General features: G+C 39.7%; 2 protein-coding genes and 1 long non-coding RNA gene across 3 annotated transcripts; 1 reads left to right on the top strand and 2 right to left on the bottom strand.

Annotated features, from left to right (window-relative positions):
- Positions 1-2,732: 2,732 nt before the first annotated feature.
- On the bottom strand, positions 2,733-4,975 carry LOC144058065 (protein LRATD2-like). Its single transcript, XM_077576288.1, has 2 exons — positions 4,814-4,975; positions 2,733-4,554 (listed from the first exon to the last, which is right to left on the bottom strand). The coding sequence occupies exon 2, from the start codon at positions 4,414-4,416 to the stop codon at positions 3,580-3,582; it is 837 nt and encodes a 278-aa protein (XP_077432414.1). The 5' UTR covers positions 4,417-4,554; positions 4,814-4,975; the 3' UTR covers positions 2,733-3,579.
- Positions 4,278-5,437, top strand: LOC144058068 (uncharacterized). Its single transcript, XR_013295376.1, has 2 exons — positions 4,278-4,574; positions 4,680-5,437. It is a non-coding gene; the product is annotated as an uncharacterized LOC144058068 (long non-coding RNA).
- On the bottom strand, positions 5,356-14,752 carry nsmce2 (NSE2 SUMO ligase component of SMC5/6 complex). The gene is made up of 6 exons (XM_077576289.1): positions 14,419-14,752; positions 9,986-10,098; positions 9,703-9,856; positions 8,177-8,265; positions 7,541-7,647; positions 5,356-7,359 (listed from the first exon to the last, which is right to left on the bottom strand). Exons 1-6 carry the CDS (start codon positions 14,537-14,539, stop codon positions 7,248-7,250), a joined length of 696 nt encoding a protein of 231 aa, XP_077432415.1. The 5' UTR covers positions 14,540-14,752; the 3' UTR covers positions 5,356-7,247.
- Between the last annotated feature and the right edge of the window lie 529 nt (positions 14,753-15,281).

Here is a 15,281-nt window from a genome sequence, read left to right as displayed (position 1 = left end):
CAGCTCCAAAATTGACAGTTTTGCCTGGAGGAGGTGGGCTTTGCTCCAATCCTCCACAGGAACCACGCGAGACTCACTGGCAAACAGTCTGACAAGAATGAGCCAACATGTCAAACTAAAAGCTTCCCCTTGTGGAACAATCGCAGGAAGAGGTGGGGGTGCTCACATCTCTTTCACTTGTCAGCGCAGTGTTCGGTTCTGAGTGTTATGTGCACAGGCTTTCATTTTTACAAAACAATCAAACTGCACAATGTAAAAAAAAAAAAGATTTAATTAGCAGAAAAGTACAGTGGAAGTGACAGAATCCAGTCAGGGAGATTAATAAACCTCTGATTTGATTTAGAGACTATTTATCCTAAAAAAAATTACTGGCAAGGCAATGTTTTGATGAAAGTTTTAATATTATTTACAGCCATAGAAGCATGAATCGTTAACCACTGTTAATATGAAAACACTCCAAATTGGTAATGAAAGATTGATTCATGTCATCAAACAAATGTAAAAAGATCATTTAACGACAGATATTTTCTTCATAACACTTCTCACATTCTTCTTCTTCAAAACCCATATTGTTCTTTGGACGTGTCTCTGAAAAGCCAAAGAAAAGACTTCCTGAGAGGTATGTACGTTTGATCAGGTCTGAAGTACTGTACAACTTTAGATACAGTTTTCCTTCAAATGTAGGTCAAATTCTTAATTTCACAGTTTAAGGCACTCTCTACTAGGGTTTTTTATTTAATGTGATTATGGATTAGCATGATGTAAAAAAGATCACTTCTTATTCTTAATAGCTCCAATTAGGGCTGGGCAATACATAGAATTAATTCAATTAATCGTCATTTACTCTTTTACTTTCTTTTTTTATGTGTGTATGCAATTGATAACAGATTATAAATTACACTAATATATGTGCATTTAAGAAAAGTACATGTTCTGTTTATTTGTCATTACTTATTCATTTGCCTTCTTTTCTATTTTAATGATATATTATTAAATATAATAACTCATTGTACATTATCATGACTAGATACGTTTTTGTACTTCTTCCTACTCCCTTTGAACATGTAAATTCTGACTAATACTAATCATTATTTTCCTTCTTAACTTTTATTTTCTTTCTTTCACTTTTATTTTATATTTTGTATTCAATTTATGTGTTCAAGAAACTAAGCCAAACAAATCGTTGAAAATTAGCTCAATCGTGAAATCAAAATGCATAAAAATAAATACACTTGTCTTCTTCTGGATTATTAAAAGCTTTTAAATGGGTGCTTTACAAGACGTGTTTAGAATAGTTACTAACTACTTAATTGTGGCATTTATGGCATGGGCTTGCACAGTAGCCTTTATTTTGGCGGGCCTAGTTCCTTTTCCAAGTCCTGTGCTGCTGTTAACTTTTTGTTTCAGACTGGGCAGGGCGCTTTCCGGAGGCCACTCACTCACACCTCATCAGCAATCATCACCAGATAAAAGCCTGTCTGACCTTCATACAGATGCCAGATGATTACTGCTGCAACCAGTGGTATTTTGGCTACCTTGACTGCGCTTAGCAAAGTTCCCGTTTGAGTGTCTTGTCCTTGTTTAATTTTTTGTTCTTTTACCTTGCACCAGTGCCTCCGGAAGATTTCCGTTCTCGAGCCCCTGTCCCAGCCCCCTCCAGCCCTGCCAAGAACTTACCTGCTCGCTGCCTGCCTTGGACCTCTCCCAGACTCAACCCTCACTCAACTCAACTTGTGTCATTAAATCCTACCTACTTCTATTCCCACACCTGTCTTCCTCGTCGCTTTTGGGTCCACATCTAACCCACACAGCCGTCGCATATGCATAAGATATTTTTTGCACAAGCTATGAATGTTAAATTTATGTTAAACCCCATCTAAAATCGGTTTACATTATTGTTGTCAGAACATTTTGCACAGGATTTATTTTTGAGTAAATGAAACCTTTAAAACTATGTTGTTGGGTTTACTTCGATTAAAATCGAAAAGAAAAAATATATTTTTTGGCCTTATCTCTAGCTTTTTTAACATTGTATGCTTCACCCCATGTTGTCCTTACTCTGTTGCTGTTACAAAAATGACTGATTATCATAAATATGCATCTAATACACACACACAATTCCTAGTTGGTCACAGTGACAGACCATGGAGAAGTGAAGAAATGCTAATGTGTCCAGCAGCTTATCTGCTTGTTACCAGCCCACATCATGATCCTATTTTAGCTCTTTTGGGACATGACCTGCTCAAAAATGCAAAGAAACACAACAAGCATGAAAACATTCTCATGAGAGAGAAACAGTCTGACTCTTCAAGGCCATAACATTTTCAAACAGAACAGTTAGATCTCCTTCCCTGGGCTTTCTCGAAACCAAAAGACACACACACTGCAATATTGCACATACGATTTCATTTGACTACCGTATGTACTGCAGTTGTAAATAAAGATGTGATGACCCGTTGATGAGGTTTTTGCCTATTTGTGAAAGTTGTCAAATTCCACTTGTAACTGAACTTTAATTAACTTTGTGGTTGCAGGGAGACAAAATAAACCACATAACCAGGGTTGTGGCAGCTCACAAAGAAATTACTTTGTTTTAGCGAGCAACAGCGTGTACACAAGGAAAATGCCTGGCAAGGCTTAGAATGCAACCTATTACATAAGAAGCTAAATAGCCTCACCAAAGTATAAAAAATAAATAAATACTTTCTTTGTACATTAAAAAGAGGCACATGTATTGGTCAAATATATATTTATTTCACATCCTTAATACAAACATCTTGATTTTCCCAAAAATAAACGGATGAATCAATATAAGTGCAATAAGTAATTGCTGCAAAGAGTGTCGACACCAAAATGTAGTTAAATCTGATTGGATAGAAGCATGTTGACAACAATAAGGACAAAAAATGGGTTTAGTCCCACCTTTGTGCAGTGCTCAAACCAAAGTTGCATAGGAATGAACACTTTCCGCTCTATAACGTGAAAAAGAAAATGAAACCAGTATTATGTGTTAACCTGTTCCACACAAATAGATTTTATTGTTGGATCAAACTAACAGCAATCACAAACCACTTGCTCCAGAGCAACTGCCCCACATTTTTTTTTCTCTTATCAACGTTGTCAAACAGATACATGTTCTGGAGCTCATGACTCACTCACTATGCCTCCAAAAAGATTTGGGTGAAAAACAGTGGCAGAATGGTGTGCTTATGTGTCTCGTGTGTTGTCTTAATGAATTGTTCTTTATCATTTGGATCAACCCTGAATCGATTTGTTTTTGTTTTGCTTTTCCTTCTGTGAGTGTTTGGAAATTACCTTTTGCTCTCTATTTTGTATCTTACGAAAAATAAAGACATTGTATGGCACAAGTATTACATGATCATTGGCTACAAAAATATATATATATATATTGTGTGATATGAATGCGGTTTTGTTTTTGCAGGTGCATCTGCCTCTTAGAAAAGTCACATAGGAAATGTAATCTTATTGTGTGAGGAATTGAATGTAAACGAAGTGTCACTCTACTTCTAAATTAATAGAGATTTGCTCATTCATAGCCCAAAAGGCAGCAAAACAGCTTCAGTTGCCTAAAGAGCCCTCTTGAAATTCCTGCGCTGAGTTGAGGTGATTGGCGAGTTCTTGCATCACAGCATCCTTCCCGATCTGGTCATTCCTCCTCCGCTCCATGACCACGTCCTCCAGGCTCTGAAACTCCAGGACATGGCTCTTCTTATCGGAAAAGTGCATTTTTAAGCGGTAAGGCTGTTTTCCGATCCTGATCTCCCCTCCGATTTTAAACTCTCGCCGTCCAAAGCGACACCAGGCCGCAAAGCACTCAGAGTTCCTCCAGTAGAGTTCTCTGTCCCTGGAGCCCACATGGTCCACGGCGTTGCGCACGATCACTTGTGGCTGGAGCGCACGGTACCGGTAGAGGCCATTCACTATGCGGCCTCTTTTGCCCTGACCCACGTCGGTGAGGAAGCCGTTCTTGATCTCGGCACGGTGCAAGTGGACCACCTGGAAGTCGCCCACGTACACAGCCCAGTGCGGGTACTGTCCCGTGGCCACGAACTCTAGCACGTCTCCGGGTCTGCACTTGTTGAGTAGGCTCTCCGCCGATTGGGTGGCGGTTCCGCTGCTCCTCTCGAACACGCACTCCTCTCGGAAGTAAACCGAACACTCCAACTCGTCTTTGGGTTCAAAAGGCTTATCTTCGTGCTTCGCGAGGTGGTTCTCCGGCGGGAACGGCTCTGAATTGTCGTCCTCGTCGTCATCGTCGTCGCCGCCGTCGTTGGAGAAAATGTAAGAGACGCCGATACGCGGTCCGTCGTCGACGTCCGGCTCGAAGCCATTCGGGTCCGACGTGGGCACCTCGACGTAATTTAAATGAGTTAGTTTCTCCACCTGGTTCCCCATAAAGGTGAAAGAAAGTGGACGCGGTGGCGCGTGCAAACGAGATCCACCTGTTCTTCACGCGACCACGTCAACCCGATCCAAAGTAGCGCCAATAATCCATGGCCCGGTTTGGAAATCCCGCACTGGAGCAGCACCTGCCTGCGTGGACATAGACACGCGTACGTGCAATCAGTTAAACTCGGCTAGTCTCTTTTCCTCCCTCCCACACACGCACATATATTGTATGTATTGTATACTGTATATATAAACACTGCTTCCAACAGGTGAGACCTGACCCACCTGTTGGCTCCGTTTGGAACATTATTTGCTTCAAGAGACACCTGTCACGTACGTCACTCTTCCGCAAGTTGACACAGCTTTATTTTTATCCTCTCACATTTTTTGTCAGTAGACTCACCTGTGCAGCAGAAAGTGTCGAATGTTTCTTTGGTGGGCAGCTGAATTCCTCTTCCTGCCTTTGTGTTGGTAGTGCACTCCACTCCTCTCCTCTCCTCTCCAGTGCGTCGTGGGACAGTCAGTGTTGGTTTAAAACCAGACTCAGGCAGCCTTCATTGAGCCACTACTGGGAGGTGTCATGATTTAAAGACACAGTGCACTTTTTTTAAACTAATTTGCATGGCACTTTGGCAACAGAAAAGGTTTGGCCAAAGTAATTAGCTGGTTAGGTAAAAGGCGATTTTATTTATTAAGTTACCTGGCCCTGTGAGGAAAAAGTAATTTCCCATCTCACCCTAGTAACTGGTAAAACTATTACCATTTAAAAATGGCATTTTATATTTACTTGGGTTATCTTCCTTTGATATGTATTTATAGTTATATTTATCATAAACATTAAAGTAATAAGTGAGACCATGCAAAAAGAATTTGAGAAGAGGGCAAATAGGTTTTCCACAGCACTCTATGTACTATATAGTACTTATCTACCCAAATGAAGTTTTCCATATTGTATTTATTTTGATGCATATTTATTATAGCACATACTTTCACAATGTGTACTTAAAGAATAAAAATATGCCACTTGTTTTGTCATTTGTCGTCCTCAGTACTGACACGCATCAAAATAGAGCTATTTGTTGTGTTGATTTGCAGATTCAGACAGACACATTGGAGAGAAAGGCAAAGATGCAGTCTTGCCATAAAGCATGTACTGCAAGTCTCCAATTAGATTGCTCCGACTCCAATAACCTTAACATTATAACATCATAACATTGTATTTCATTAAATGGTGTGCATTGAGCGGTGAGCATGAACATCCTCAGTGTTACAAAGGAACAAACTATGGACCATGCAGATCTGTTTTAGCTGGGAAGCAGAACATAACAATTATGAATCTTATTAGATGTACAGTACCTTGTTAGTGTATGCTAATACACTTCATTCAGTCAACATTAAGGACATTTATTTATTTAAGTGTGACGTTTATAAACATGTACATCTGGTTAAAATTTTTCATCTTGTCTTAACGCAAACCTTATTGTCTTTAAAAAATGAAAACAGTGACTGAATGCGCATCTTGTAAAGAAGAACTGAAACACTATCTGTTTTTACTTGGTATACTTTACGATAAGGAAAATAGTCAAGCTTGAGTACGTACTGACTAGGCAATCTTTCTGAACATCGTGTGCTCCTCTGACACTATCAAACCTTAAGCTCTGATTTTGTATAAAAAAATAATAATAATAATAATTAAAAGCGAAGGGAGTCAAACAGAGCCAGCTTTGTCCAGTCTTATCTAAAAGCTTGCATTTGACCTTTACACTGGGGCACAGTCAAGCTGGAACACAACACGGCCTCCCACAACCTTGCAAGCCGTGTACACAATTTCTCTGTAAGATGAAAAACGATTTGATAATGGACTTACAGCAATGCAACTAAGTGAAAGTGTGAATGAAAACGACTGTTGCAAAACTTCCTGTAGCATAAGTTGTGCAGACAAGATTCAATTGTGGCAATGTTCATTTTCACAGCAGAAATGAGTCATTCATATCATAATTGGTGAAATAGTCAAAGTGCTGTGTAAAGCACTCTGGGGGAACCAACTAAAGACCCTTAATACAGTTATTAAAAGATTAGCTTAACCTTGTATCGCAACACAGCCTTTGTTTGTTACTATTTTCACTCGTAATAGGCTCAGAATGGCTATACTACAATACACTGCAAACGTTACAGGTTCCACCTTGTTTGCATCTAACTACATTTGTGGTTCTTGACACTTAAAAAGTATATATTTAAGCAGGTAAACATAGAGCCCAAAAAATGACTTTACCAGGCTCCATCCAGTTAAATAAGAAGCCATCCGTTAAGAAATTGCAGAACAATTTGGGTCACTTCCTGAATGAGTCCAATGAAGCATCATCACTCTCCTGTTATTAATGATGTTCTGTGTGTCCTATTAGCCTCATTTCTGTCTTTGGTGATGACTAACCTACAAAACCCAGCAGAAAGCAGCACTTGCAGGCTTAAAAGTTACAATTGGAGGTCAGATGCAGAGTGGGCTTTGCCAAAAGAAATGTGCCATTCTGTCTTTGCACTCATGGTTCTGTCATCGTGCAGATGTCTCCCTCTAGTGGCTAGTTTGGCCAGTACTGGGACAAAAAACAACAACTGAATGTAAGACATCTATCGTGAATGCACAGTATTTTTTTACATTAGTATACAATTTTATTCCAATTCAGTAAGACTAAATATTTTAATAAAACATTAAACTATCCCAAACACAAGTAAATAGTGTTGTGCCGTTCTGGTTTGAAAAAGAACAATAACGATTAAAAAAACAACACTTTGTCATAAACATTTCCAATGAAAGTGTTGAAGTTCTATGTGTTGAAGTTCTATGTGCTGCTGCTCTGTCTCTTGTGGTCTAAGATCTGTCTCTTCAGAACGTGGTCAGGAATCAGGTCTGACTCTTTCACGTCTTTGTTTCCACAACCCACCACAGGACAGCTGAAGGGCACAAACAAAAAGTCTTAGCAGTAAAGCGGCAAATACAGGGTCTCCATAACAGCATACAAATGATGAAAAAATAGTAGCTACATGGAGTGATCATGACACTACACTACAAAACATTCCATTTAAAAAATGAAAGCAGTGACATATAAAAAGAAATACTGGTAGATCATCTTACCGGCACTTTTTGTTCTGATTGTGTCTTGTTGCAATGAGGAGTTTGATGGGTTTTTCCTCATAGTGATGGTTACACTTCTTATTCTTCACTGGGTTGATCATGTCCTCCTGGATTACATGCATACATACCACGTTAAACACGGAATTTTGTCATTACACTCTCATTAGATACTTTCGTAGGTACAATCTCGCCACGAGACAATTCATTAGAAACTGTTCAGAGCATTTGTGTTACTTTGTAATTTGAGGAACAAAATATTAAAGGGATACTTGACTCATTGAGCCACTTTCAGCAATAAAATGTTAATATTTTGTCCAGAATTAATGTGATAACTTCATTATTTTTCACGTACAATTAATATCTTAAAAAAAAAAAAAGTTTCCACTTTTTGTCAACTGAAGATGACATCACCTGTGCTGAGGAAATAGGTAACGACTGATCACGGCTCACCTGTTTTCTGGTTTTGGTCAGCAAACTGAGCCATGATTGGCCGTTACCAGTTTCCTCAGCACAGGTGAAGTCGTCTTTAGGCGACATTAGTGATGGATCCGGCAACACTGACGCATTGATGCACGTGTTAAGTTTGCAGAGGAAACCTATGTCTAATTAAGGGTGAGGGGGAAAATAGGATGATACCTGGGTGAGAGGACAGGTGAAGATGACTTGGGTCTGCGTCACAGCAAGGTCCTCATCAAGCTCCTCCATGTTCCTCGACTCTTGGCTGGCTGAAAACACAACACCCACACCACACGGCATTTAAATCACACTGAATAGCAAAATGGGAAATAACATATTTTTACGTTTTTTCCGATAACTAAAACGCAGAGACTGTCTCAGAACGCTTTACTGGGGTGGACGCACACACACGCATATTAACGTGCTGCAATGTGCTTACGTCAACTACACGCAGGTACTACTTATGCCGCACCAGCTAGCTAGGAACGAGCTTCGGCTGGCTAAAAGTGTGGCTAAACCACAGAAGTATATAAGTGATGGACTCACCAATTGGCCCCTCGCAGCTGAAGCCAGAGGGCAGCCATCTTACATTGCTAAAGTTACTGAGAACTTCTGTTTGTTTTTTGCTGAAAACAGTTATCAGCGTGTTGTTTACGCCAGGATCAGTATGTAGTAATGAGAGCCTTTCAAAGAACGAACTTCACTGTTTGCATTGACCATTCAGACTATCCTGAATCGTGACTTACAGAGGTTAGGTTTACATTTCGCAGAATTTTTTCCCCTGATAGGCTTTGCATTAATTTCATTGTTCATGGTTCTGACGTGGTTCTTTGAGTAACACGAAAAAGAGCACATTTATAATCACATTCTTACCGGTGAAACGTGGATGTAGCGCTTCTCCCAGACTTATTGGTACACCCGTATGGCACACATTGTAGCAATTTCACAGTGGAGAAATTAAATAACATGAAAACGCCACAGAGAATTCAATGAAGACGTGTTTAGTGAGTGGCAACGCAAGATGGTGGTTTCACTTCTCGCTACAGCGAGTAGGTTGCATTGTGAGTCTACAACATATTCTATAGAGCAGAGGTCCCCAACCCTGGTCCTCAGGGACCGGTATCCAGCCTGTTTTCCATGCCTCCCACAGCCAACAGAGGTGGAGATCGTTATCAGCCTTCTCTTCTTGTACCAAAAAAATAAATGTCCTGAATTGTCCTAATCATGATTTCAATTATTACCAAAATAATTGTGATTAATATTTTCATCATAATTAGGCAGACCTACGTTTAGCTTTCTCAAGGCTAGCACGAACACAATATAATTCCGACTGCTAAATTTAATGAATGGACAAAAAACTAAAACCCGTACATAATGCACGGCATTATCAAACATCTCCCTATTCCCTATGTAGAAAAAAAAAGAGGAATTGGTGTAATCAACATGACCTGAAATGAGTACACAAAAGCTTCAGGAAACGACCAAGAGCGTGAACAAGAGATGTTTGCTCTGTCTATAGAGACTCAACTTGAATAAATATGCTTTAATAGGGGGTGTAATAAGGACAATTGCAAGCAACATTAAAGCTGCAGGGTGAGAGGCAAATGTTTATACCCAAATAAAAGAAGGGGTGTTATCTTTTTTAAATTAGCCTCAATTAGCAGCTAACCACTATCTGAAAAGAGTTTGACCAAGCATTTTTGTACCTTGGTTGTGAGAGCGCTTGATGTTTTCCTTAAAGGCAATTATTTTCTGGTGGCTCTGCAGATCTGTGTCAGATAGTTGAGCAATTCTTTCTTTGAAGATCTCTTTCACTGTGGAGGACATGGTAAACAAGGCCTCTTGTTGCTCTGCAGTCACCTGCATAAAGAACACATTTGAGTTAGTCTTCACCAATAGTCCATGCCACGCTTTTTTTCAGGCAAAAGTTGATTTTGCAAACTTTGTCAAGCATCTGTTTAACTGTTTGTCTAGAATGAGCATGAGCACCTCTGCTGTGGCTCGCTGCACAGTGTCAACAAAGCAGTCAATTTCTCTGTCCAGCTTGGCACATTCTATCATGAGGGCCTCCATCTCGCTGACACCAGAGTTCCTTGCTCCATCTGCGAACACGTCATAATCAACAGGTTATTTTAAGCATGGTTGCAAAACTTGCATTTTAGGATGCCGGTTGTTACATAAATGTTACTTAGAGGTGTAAGTGTATGCCGATAATCATGATTAAATATGTACAGTACTCTGGTTATGGTCATGGTTTGGTTCAAATTCAGTACAGTGAGGGAACAACATGTCAAACTGATTATTTTTACTAACTGGCTCCGCCTCCGGAAAAATCACAATGTCACTTGTGTCATCTTGTTTTCTAGTTAATCCTGAACATTTTAAACTTCTAGACTACACAACATTAAAATAAAAAGTTTTAAAGTTAAAATTCTCAACAATCTGTCTTGATATGCTGCTTCCTTAACAATTTTTCAAAAATGTTTATTCTTATTGCATAGCTCTAAATTTATTAAACACTCATAGTGAATAATTCTCTTCAATCAGGGCAGTTTCCCCAGGTCTTAAAAACTGCTTTAATAAAACCACTTCTCAAAAAGCCTAACCTGGATGCTTCAACAATAAGTAACTACAGGCCCATATCAAATCTTCCATTTTTGGGGAAAAATAATTAAAAGAGTTATTTTTCAACAGTTTCAGTTTTATAACGCAAAACAATCTCTTTTAATGCATTTCTGTATGGATTTCGACCACCCCACAGCACTGAGACTGCACTCACTAAAGTCTTAAAATGCATACATCTGAATAATAACCCCTTCAAAACCAGTCTTAATCTGCATTTGAAACAAGTTGATCATAACATCTCGCTCGACACATTTGAACAGTGGGTTGGACTTACTGGCACTGTGGTAAATTCAAATCTTACTTGCAAGGTTGGGCATACTTAGTCTCACTTAGAAGTAATGAGTCTGTCTCAGCAAACAAAATCATATTTGGGGTTCCACAAGGGTCCATTCTTGGAACCATTATGTTTAATATCTACATGCTGCCAATTGCTCAGATTATGGAGCATCACAACATCTCTTATCAAATTTATGCAAATGAATACCAACAACACTGAATATTACCAAGTTTAACAAGCACTTAAAAGCTGGTAATATAAATCTGCCTATTACCACCTGAAAAACATAGCTCAAATTAAGGGTTTTCTGTCCTGACAAGACATACAAAAACTTGCTTGTGCTTTTATTTTCAGTATGCTTGATTACTATAATGGTGTATTTACAGGTCTGAATAAATAAAAAAAATCGGACTGCCTTGGTTCATTTTGCAGGTTTAATGCTTTTAATGCTGTGAAATGAGCAAGGTTTTTCTTATGGATCTAGGTATAAAATGTGTGCTTTTAATGAGATGATCCTGTATAAGTAGGTCAGAAACAATTGCGATTTTATTCGGAATATAAACTGTCATGATTGTTACTTAAAAGTGTGTTTTGCTTAACGGACTGCCTGAAATTGCATCCCCATGTATCTCTGGTAAGGATGCTCATAGGAGCTTCAAATTCACTTCCCCTCGGTGTCTGCTGAAAAGCATGTGAGGATTGGACAAACAAAAATTAATTGGGGGAAGGGGGTGGGGGGTTGCAATCTCAGGCAGGCTGGAAAAAACAGACTGCCTGAAATTGCATCCCCGTGTATCTCTGGTCAGGATGCTCATAGGAGCTTCAAATTCACTCCACTTCCTCTCCTCTCAGTAGTCCCCTTAGTGTCCCCCTGAAAAGCATGTGAGGATTGGACGAACAGAAATGGTTTGGGGGTGGGGGGGATGCAATCTCAGGCAGGCTGGGAAACACGGACTGCCTGAAATTGCATCCCCATGTATCTTTAGTCAGGATGCTCATAGGAGCTTCAAATTAACTCCACTTCCTCTCAGTAGTCCCCTTAGTGTCCCCATGTGAGGATTGGAAGAACAGAAATTGTTGTTGTTTTTTTTTTTGGGGGGGGGGGGCAATCTCTGGCAAACTGGGAAAAACGGACTGCCTGAAATTGCATCCCCATGTATCTCTAGTCAGGATGCTCATTGGAGCGTCAAATTCACTCCATTTCCTCTCAGTAGGCCTCTTAGTGTCCCCTGAAAAGTATGTGAGGATTGGACGAACAGAACCGGATTGGGGGGGGGGGGTGCAATCTCAGGCAGGCTGGGAAACACGGACTGCCTGAAATTGCAACTCACCTCCTAAATCTGTTTCTGTTTCTCCAATCCTGACATGCTCTTCAGCGGACACCGAGGGAACTAGTATGAGTATTCAGGGTGAGTTTTGTGGCTCCATGATCATCCTGACCACAGATACGATTTATGGGTGGGGTCTGCAATCTCAGGCAAGATGGATTGCTCCCCCTATTTATTTCTACTTATCTACACTGTCCCCAGCTCATTCTATACTAGGTTCATGTGCATGACATCACTCACAAAGTTTACCCCTGTTTATAAACAACAAGTATGTTAATTAGAAACGGCCAATAATAACAATAGCAACAGCACTCATATTTTATATATATATTATATAAATAAAACATAATATTTTGATCAACAACAATGTCAAAAACAGTACAATAAACACAATAACTAATTTTCTTTTACAAAAGACAGTTAACAAAATGTCTGTTTACACAAAAATACATAATAAAAAAGAAAATAATGAAGTGTCCAAGATTCAGGTGAATCATTCATATGCAGGGCACTGGTAATCACCCTTGATATCAGGACTCCCGACACACTCATGGTGAAACCACCTGTTGCACATGCTACTGAGAATCTTAAAAGAGACAGAAAGAGAAAAGTGATGTATATACAATCTAGAATCTTTTGTGAGCCATAGTCATATGCAACAGTACTTTGGAAATCACAGCAGGTATAATTAGAAATAGTAAATGTATAAACTCAACTCAACTGTATTTACAAAGCACTTTAAAACAAGCATTGCTGTACACAGGTGCGCCCCTGGCATAACCCAGGGGGCATCTTGAAAAAGAACATTCACCAGATTCTCGAAGGAGGCAGGTGGCTATATCTTGCCTCATCCTGTTCACTGCCGTAATTGTGGTCCTCATGTTGACTGTTTTTTTTTTTTTAATAATTTCTCTGCAAACTGAAGAGAAGTACGGTTACTACAGTATATATGTTAAGATGAATACATTAACTAGCGATATGCCGATATCCATGTATTAAATAGAACAACATAAATAAAAGTTTGTTTCTACATCAAATCAACATGGTTATTTAATGATGAGCATCACAAACAGCCATAGTCCTATCAGAAAATAGGCAGATTTTGGTTTTAATTTTAAAATAGTAAATGACCTTGAGGTTGTCTAAATTATTTCAGTGGTGTGTTGGATCCCCCCCAAGTCCATTTCTGTATATCCAATCCTCACATGCTTTTCAGCGGACACCAAGAGGAGTAGTAAGAGTAAGTTGGGTGAATTTGAAGCTCCTATGAGCATCCTGACCAGAGATACATGGGGATGCAATTTCAGGCAGTCCGTTTTTCCCAGTTTGCCTGAGATTGCATCCCCTCCAAATCCATTTATGTTTGTCCAATCCTCACATGTTATTCGGGGGACACCGAGGGGACTACTAAGAGGAAGTGGAGTGAATTTGAAGCCTCTATGAGCATCCTGACTAGAGATACATGGGGATGCAATTTCAGGCAGTCCGTTAAGCAGAACACACTTTTAAGTAACAAAAACGTCTTGTTTTCATGACAGTTTATATTTCCGAACGAAAACGCAATTGTTTCCGACCTATTTATATTGGATTGTCTAATTAAAAACACACATTTTATACCTAGATCCATAAGAAAAACCTTGCTCATTTCGCAGCATTAAAAGCATTAAACCTGCAAAAAAAATAAAAATAAGCCCGATTTAATAACACCCCTGTCAAATCGCCCCCTCCCCCAACAACCCCACATACACATAAGTGGCTCCAGCAACCTGGCTGAATTTTATGGCGCTATGACTTTAAATAGAAGTGTAGTTGGAGTGACGTAACCCAGTGATGTAAGCGTGCTCCAGCGAGAGGAGATGCATTTTCAGGCGGGATGCCGTTTGCGGGGCACAACACATGTTAAGCACTTAAATTTGAACTGTCTTGTACATGAAGTTTGCTATACAAATAAACGTCCCTTGCATAATATACTACAGTCAATGAAAGTCCAAGAACAATTTATATAAAGCTGCTGGTGACTTTTACTTTTGTTTCATAAAACACTTAATGCAATTAAACAGTGTCATAAATCGCAGTTTTCTGCAGTGGCAAGCAAGTGAATTAAACAAACAAACGATGAATGCCATTTCAGAGGTACTTTAGATGTGTTGAAAGTGGAAGCGATTAAACACGGACGAAGTTCATGCTGTTACCCTGGTCCTCCATCAGATCCAAAGCCACTGAGGTGACGATGTCCATTCCCGTGGCGAGGTCGGCCTGACACGCCTTCAGGCTGAACACAGCACTGTGCACGGCGCTCATACTTTGATACATGCTAGCGACGCTTAAAGATAACTTAAAACACTTAACTGCACGTTAGCGTAGCAAGCTGACGCTACTTCAACACGTCAAAGCAGCAAAGCAATTAATTAGTTTAACGTTCAAAAGTGTTAACAAATGTAATTATTTTATCAGCTTTAAAGTTTCTGTATCAAACCCCCGCGGGAAAGCGCGACTTAAGGACAGGAGGATCTACTTCCGGGTCCAGTTTCGTGTTTTCAAAATAAACTAAATATCATCATGCGTTTTCCCCGTTCACGGTTTAAACACGTTCCCAGAGTGTCTTTAATAACGCTTATGCGACATGCTTTTGTCAAAATACTCCCAAGCAATGGACTGTCACTTTGCCCCTCGCGGGTGAAGCCAGGGGGCAGCCATTTTACGTTGCCACACTACTGACAACTAAATGCGGTTTTGATTGAAAATCAGTGGTGAAGTGGTCCCCTGGAGAAGTGGGTATTGACCGTTTGCACCGACGTCACGTGATCACGTGACTACCCTATGACGGACGGCGGAAGGAAATGATTGTTGAATGAAGTGGACATAACCCAGAGCTATTTAGTGACTTCTATTTTACAAATTAAAAGTTATTATTGTCAATAGAGCCATGGAGTCTACTACTTCAACTTCACTTCCGAAGGTTGCCTGTCAGTTGCACATTTAGTCGGGACTAATAAAGCACGATATTTACTCAAGTTGGAGATCACTAGTTTGAAAACAGACCCCTTACCTTCTG

Source organism: Vanacampus margaritifer, chromosome 9 (genome assembly GCF_051991255.1).
Source record: "Vanacampus margaritifer isolate UIUO_Vmar chromosome 9, RoL_Vmar_1.0, whole genome shotgun sequence".
Classification (NCBI taxonomy): domain Eukaryota; kingdom Metazoa; phylum Chordata; class Actinopteri; order Syngnathiformes; family Syngnathidae; genus Vanacampus; species Vanacampus margaritifer.
This window is presented reverse-complemented; position numbering and strand designations above follow the sequence as displayed.